Genomic DNA, 7,072 nt, shown 5'->3' with positions numbered 1-7,072 from the left:
CTGTGCACAGATGTGATTCACACCTGCCATCATTTACTGTAAAGTAAATGTCTACCTTTTTGCAAGATCTCTGGATTTTCTCTACTGTTCATTTATATTCTGCAGTGTCGGCTGGTTGCAACTGAGAGGTTCTGAGGCTTGATACTTCAAGTTTTCCAGAGGATGAATGTTCTCCTGAATGCTCCTTTTACTTCTGCAAATGACCTCTGTCAAGAAATGCCGTGTGTTCAGACACCATCTACGATTAGCCCATCTGCCCTGTGTTGAAGGCTACACTCCAGAGAACTTCTGAGGTCTGCAGACACCAGAGGATCTCACAAGGTAAATTATCCAGCTCTTCCAGGATGACAGCAAAGACAGAAAAAAAGCAGCACAGCCCTTAAGAAAAGTCTGACTCTTTGACAATTGGAACTGGTGGGGTTTTATGGTCTACTGGTTTATAAATAAAATGGAAATCTTTCTTGGTTTCGCTCTTCAGCAGGGAGGCTTTGATATGATGAGGAAGGGCACCTTTGTCCAGCTGCAGCCACTGGTCATCAACATAAACAAAGAGTCCATAGTCCTTGGGCTGGGACACTTCAAACTTCTCAGCACACTGCTGGCTCAGCTGCTCAGCTGTGGTGTCGTGACGGGAAGCAAGTGTCCTTGATTGACCACTGATTTCCAGAAAGGAGATACAAATGAAGTCCTGAAGAGAAACATGAGGAGAGACTTTGCAGTTAGCACAGTAACCTAGGACTGAAGGAGGTAAAATTCAGTCACAAAGCTCTAGCTGCCTAGAGCTCCCAAATATCCTCCAGTCATTCTCCAATATCCTAGTTATTCTCTCCATTCTTCCCTCTGACAGGCTCTGAATCAGCACATACTTAAACAAGCACTTTACCAAATGATCAGCACCATAAAGACACTGGAGTTAAAGCACTTTTCTCTGATTTTACTGAATATCCTTAGAGAATGATCTGAAATGGTTCATTCTCCCATCTTTTTACAGCTCCTGAAGAAAGGGTCTGCAAAGAAGTGACAGACAAGAATAACAGACCACAAATGTCAGAGGTCTGGCCTGAAAACCTCCTGTTTCCCAGAGCGAGGATAGGGCTGGCAGTGTGGTGACCTTGCAACTTCACCAAACAGCACCTTGAGAGCGTGTCCTCTGAACTTCCTTCCATCAGTAAGGAAATAGCAGAAGTTATGCTGAGAAAGCTGATTTACTTGTATCCTGTTTCAGGCAGTAACAACTGTTGTGACAACTTTCATCTTGCCAAACACGTAAGGAACAGAATCTAGAGAGCTTTTGGTCTCAGTGGAACCTGTGTGTTTAATTTGCATCTGTGAACATCCAAACAAATCCCAACCATTTTGTTCAGAAAATAATGAGGTTCCCCAGCAGAAGTGAAATTTCCAAATGTGTGGACTAAGGGCTTCCAAACTGCATTTAAGGAGGGTCACTGCAGTTGATCAAGGCAGGCAGAAGGATGGGCAGAGACCTGCTGAGCATATCAGCAAGCTGTTTAGATCTGCCAGAATGGGCTTTCATGTCTCTGATACTACCCCTCATTCAAAGGGATGGAAAATGGCCTTTCAGTTGTTGGAGGTGGTGGGAATCTTCTGGTGATATGTGTCATTTGCTTGCTCAGCTATTATGCTCCATGCTAGGTACTTCTATGAGCTGTACCAAAGCAGCACTCAGGACTGGATGGATATTTGCGGTATCTCAACCACCATTCATAGTTTCTGAGATCATCAGGGACTGGTTTGACTGCAATAGGGGATATCTGTTCAACTCCATGCTTTCACACGGCTACATGGACTACTCTCCACCGCAGGAGACTTTCCCCTGGCTTTCCCCTCGGCATGCACAATTTTCAGTTCTGCTCTGTGAAGGCGCTACAGAACCTGAGACGTGGCCTTTCTGCCTCCCTGTGGCTGGTGGGGCATCCTGCACCCAGCCTCTCACCGCGGCTGGGGGCCCCGACACCCATCCGTCCTGGGACCCTCTCCCACCGGTGCACGGGGAGATCTCTGCCAGGCCATGCACAGCATGGGCTTCAAAACTAGCCAGACCTTGATGGATCTTTCCTCCTACTGGACAGGCTCTGGAAGATGCTTGACTGACTGGCTCTTGGGATGTCTCAGATCCTCCTACAGCTTTACGTCATCTAGAAGCAGCCCTGCGTAACTTGCTCACATCTCAGTTTAGCCCGTGATTTCCCCAGGCATTAAGGGAGATGGATAAGAGGCGCTCCTGAGTCCCCACCACAGCTCCCACATGCAAAGGCTCCTAGCACACTTCCTTTGAGAATGAACAACAAAATCACTCCGCAGTCATATTTAAAACTACATTAGGGGGGATACTTCAAGATTTTAAAATGTATTTCATAAGTAGTATATATTTCAAATGTGGTGGAGTTTTTTAAGATCTAGAAATCTTGCTCCAGATGTAGTCTTTTTTTATTAGTGATTTCTATTAATTTTGTTTTAAAATAATTACCATATTAAACATTTCTAAGTATAGAGAAAGCATGCAGGCTTTTTCCCTAGAATATGCCACCTACCTGCACTGACGAGCGGGAAGCCCGGGCCTTGTTCAGCGTTCTCCGTCGCTCCCAGCGGTGGATGGAGTCCTGAACCTCCACGCTCAGCTGCCGTGTGACAGTGATTTTGTCATAGTTCTTGATATGCTCCAGGACCCCATAGGTGGTGGTTAAATAATAGGAGCCTGCAAAAGGTGAAAGTCTTGTATAAACATCACACCTCCATGGGCCATTCAGTCCCACTCCCGCCCTGCCTGCTGATGCCCACAGAGGGGCAGCTGTCTGACCCTTGAACTGCCTGTGCCTCGCTGGAGGGAGTGCAGGGGTCACTGATGTTAACCAAATGAAGGACACCTAATGACTAGTGTCCTCTAGCCCCTTCTGGCTACTGCTCCAAATCAGTATTGCTGCTCACACTGCTGAGGCTGTTCCTGCAAGGGAGCCCAGGCTGAAAGGAAAGAGCTACAAAAGCTGCTTTCACAAACAAGCCCAAGCCATAGATGTTTATTCTTTGGGCCATGGCCATCTTTTTGTAGTGTTCGACACGGTCCATGCAACAGGTCTGTAACTTGGGGTCCTGAGCAGTCCCCACAATGCAGGGAAATAGAAACAATTGTAGAGTACTGCATGAGAAGCACAAGGCCTGGATCCAGCCCCTAACTCCAGCTACATTGCTCGAATATTTGGACCCTGGGTCACCTGTGGGCTCAACACTGTCTCAGACCTGCAGGAACAAGTCACCCTCTGTTCCCTTCATTCTCCATTGACTACACAGGCAGACCAGGTGTTCACTTGTAATTCCTGGACTGTTCAGAGTTGTGGGATAAATCTTGGTGAAGCAGAGAAGCAGTATAAAGTGGCAAAAGCCCTTTTCCCTCAGAACCTCCCTGGCTGATGTGGCATTGCTTGCAGAGGGAAATAAATAACCAGCTGCAGCCACTGGGCGGCAGCGGGGCCATGATAAAAACCGGCCTCATCCGCAGAGGTGCAGGGGAGCCCCGAGAAGGACAGAGATGCTGCTCTGGTTGCAGGGGAGCCCCGAGAAGGACAGAGATGCTGCTCTGGTTGCAGGGCAGCCCCGAGAAGGACAGAGATGCTGCTCTGGTTGCAGGGGAGCCCCGAGAAGGACAGAGATGCTGCTCTGGTTGCAGGGCAGCCCGAGGCAGGCCCGATCCAAGAGCTCGTTTCCCAGCTCCGCCCCCAGCTGAGAAGCGGGGGGCTCGGACTCGGGCCGAGTCAGGCCGCGGAGCTGCCGAGCAGCAGCGCAGCGTCCCGGGCCGGCGGGGACACCCCCCGATCCGGGCCCCGCATCCCGGTGCCTGGCAAACGGGGACAACTAGCAGCTTCCCGGGGAGCCCTGTTTTGACGGAGTTTCACATCAATTGCAGTGCCTCTAGATGGCCCTCACACACCACCCAACCCTCGCGGCAGCCCGCGGCTTCCCCTGGCTCCTCAGGCGCTGGGGAGCCCACGGTCAGCGTGGCTGGCTGCCTCAGGAAGGGAAAGATAGCACTTGATTTAAGAGCAGTATTTTTAGAGCACCATTAAAGTTTGGTGTAGGAGACGAGAGACCAAGACACTGCCATTTGACTTGCTGTACTCTGGTGGATCGATGAGGAGTGTCCTACAGTTATGAAGCTGTGTGCCCAAAACACTCATTTTCCTTTACTGTCTCCCACAATGAGGTGCTGAGAATAGACTAAGAAGCCTAAAAGTGCCAATTTTCTCATCTTAAATATAGTTAATACCCTCCTTTGCCTGTCATTCAATATTTCTCCTCTTCTGGCTGAGTCAGAGGTAGCTGTGATGGGACCCAGGATGGGGTGTATCCCCTCCCTCAGAATCCAGGGAAGAAGATCTCTGAGTCCCCCACAACACAAATTCATTACAACTTTTTAAAGAATTAAGTGTTTTCCCCACTTCCAGTTTTATTTCCACCCAGTTTTTCCCTATAATCTGTCCTTGTCTTGCCCCAGCAGTCAGCATCACCATAGCTATAAACAAATTCAAAGTATATTTTTCACTTGGAGGGAAAATTTAAGTGATTTTGTATATTGATCTATGCAATTTCACAGTTTTCTCACTTCAGCTTTGCTTTTTTCCCTTTAATTTCTGTACTTGAATCCACTTTTGCTATTCAACTTTCAAAGGCCTTACTCAAGTTAACTTTTGCCAGTTCTACACTTCGCAATCTCAGAGCTGTCTTCACTGAGATGTTCTTTTTTTTCCCATTTCTCGTATCTGCAGTTACTCCCAGTGTCCTTTCTGATGTGAATATTCAGTCAGTTTGACTTGGAACTCCCTCACAAAATTTTCCCTTTTGACTGGAGTGCCCATTTCATACAGTCTTTGCATCTTTGAGCTAAGAGAACTTCCAGCCGGCTTTGCTTTCGATACCCTGATCTCCCCAACCCAGATGACTTCAGTAACCAGCCTGGTAGTGTGCCCCTTTGAAGTGAAGAACCTGTTCGTGTGCAGTGTAGTCACGAAAAGCAGCTTGGTTGTGTCCACAAAATTCTGTGCTTCAGCTAACATTTTTTTCTGCTAAGAATTCTTCTTAGCAGAAAAACTAACCTGTGCAGAAACACCTTACTAATGTACTGTATTGCTACTAATCATTCTATTAGTACTTACTTCTGTCCCACTCTGCACTGTGCAGGCATGACATGCTTAGTTTCAGACTTACATCTAATATAAATAAAATTAGTCTGCTGTTGTTCATCCAGAACTCCTTTCTAGAACCTCAGTATTTACCAAAGAAAAGTCTAAAACAGACCCCATTTGATTTGCTTAGTGACTACTTGGTGATAAATGATCTGTGTTCCTAATTCAGAGTGTGTAATTGGTGATTGTCACTTGGGAACCATGTGCTTTTCAAGCTATATTTAAGAAACTAGAGGCCCACAGTTCCTTGGGGCATTTACCTCTCTAATAACAGAGGTCTTTAGTCACTTCCAAACTCAGTATTCCTCCCTAACCTAACTTTATTTTCTCTGTCTCTCTATAGTGCTCAGTCAGAGAACATTGTCAGGTTTCACTCAAATTTAAGAGTAGAGTGACCATGAGAATGATGTATGGCCTCAGGCATACAATGCAGTTTGAGAAATAGGCTCTTTTCTCATTGGAATAAATAAAAGTATCTGCACAATTGTTTGTAGCAGCTGTTTAATTTTAGCAAAGACCTTCCAGCTCTTCAGTCTTAGGGCCAAGGAAGACGTCTCTGTTTAGTTTGCTAATCCAGCACCTCAGTTATAATTTATGATGAGTCCCTGCCTTTCTAGCTTGTTTTTTAAGGCACTACACTGCTAAAATGAGTTAAAGTGTTTGGCAATAATTTTAGAGCTTCAGATTTGAAAAGATTGGCCAAAGCATTATCCATAAAATCTAGCCAGAGGCCTGCTGCCCCACTTTCATAAACACTGAAATGAGACAAATAATGATTTCCAAAGTGAATATCCCATGAGCAAACACTGTACTCTTACCTTCTCCTAGCTGCAGAGCAGGGTCCATGAGCTCCATCATATACTCCACATTCAGAAGGACTTCAGTCAAGTTGCTGCGGGCCAACACATACATGAGCACAGGGAGGAAGTCATCTGCACCATAGTGCTTCCCTGAGCAAAGAGAAACACAGTGTGGTCCCAAAAACACCACAAAACCATGTTCCCACACAACAGTGTCGAATTCTCAAACAGCAAGTCATTTGTAGACCTTAGCTTATATTATCTGAGTTAAAGCTCAAAAGCAAAGAAAAAATACTGAAAACAGAAAGTTAGATCATTTAAAAAGTAAGTAAACTTGCTTCAAGCCCAAAATAGGATCTTATAAAGTAACCAGAGAAATAAAAATTTAACTTCTTTTTTATCACAGGCAAGTGGCAATTTTTGAAGAGTGCAAAGGCTTCCAGCTTGTCCCTCTGATTTGATACTGACATCAAGACTGCAGTTCAGGTTGGCAATTCCAGTAGGGAAGTTGTCTACATGCATTAGGAGTATTTATTCTCTTAGGCTTAATCTATGTGTGGGATCAAAAACCAGGAAATAGAATTTGAGACAGTGGTTTAGGACTGAGGACTTCTGCGTTTATGTCCCTTCAGAAGGCAAAACATCACAGTACATATTCCTAATTAAAACAGTCTTCCAAGAGCTATGGTCTAAGAGGAATCATCTTTCTAACTATGGTGTCTAGCTAAGAAAACAGAAAAATGTTCACATTGGACTTAAACCTAGTTTTTGAAATTGGTGTGCAGCAGCTGCTCAATATTTCCTGTGCTTAACATATTCATATCAACTAAGTTAACAAAGTGATCTAATATGCAATCTGTAAGAGCTCTTTGGGATCTCTGAGGACAAAAAAATGCATGCTAACAGTCATCATTACAAAAAATTACTACTTAAAAGAGAATCCAAACTGAAGCTTCCCTGCATAAACCACAAAGAACACAAGGATAACTTTTCTCATTTGAAAGATGCTTTCACTTTCAACCAACATGTCATAAATTCATCATGAAAAACCCACAATAGCAAGTTCCTTACCAGACC

General features: G+C 45.1%; 1 protein-coding gene across 1 annotated transcript in view; it reads right to left on the bottom strand.

Moving 5' to 3' along the window:
* Positions 1 to 379: 379 nt before the first annotated feature.
* RIN3 (Ras and Rab interactor 3) overlaps positions 380 to 7,072 on the bottom strand; it is a gene marked incomplete at both ends in the record, with an annotated part of 66,194 nt that continues 59,501 nt past the window's right edge. The window contains 3 exons of the mRNA XM_082284442.1: positions 380 to 688; positions 2,553 to 2,716; positions 6,014 to 6,145. Coding sequence (XP_082140568.1) covers positions 380 to 688; positions 2,553 to 2,716; positions 6,014 to 6,145 — 605 coding nt within the window. The remainder of the gene's footprint in view (positions 689 to 2,552; positions 2,717 to 6,013; positions 6,146 to 7,072) is intronic.

This window comes from Coloeus monedula (assembly GCF_965178545.1).
Source record: "Coloeus monedula genome assembly, chromosome: 6".
In the NCBI taxonomy this organism is placed as follows: domain Eukaryota; kingdom Metazoa; phylum Chordata; class Aves; order Passeriformes; family Corvidae; genus Coloeus; species Coloeus monedula.
This window is presented reverse-complemented; position numbering and strand designations above follow the sequence as displayed.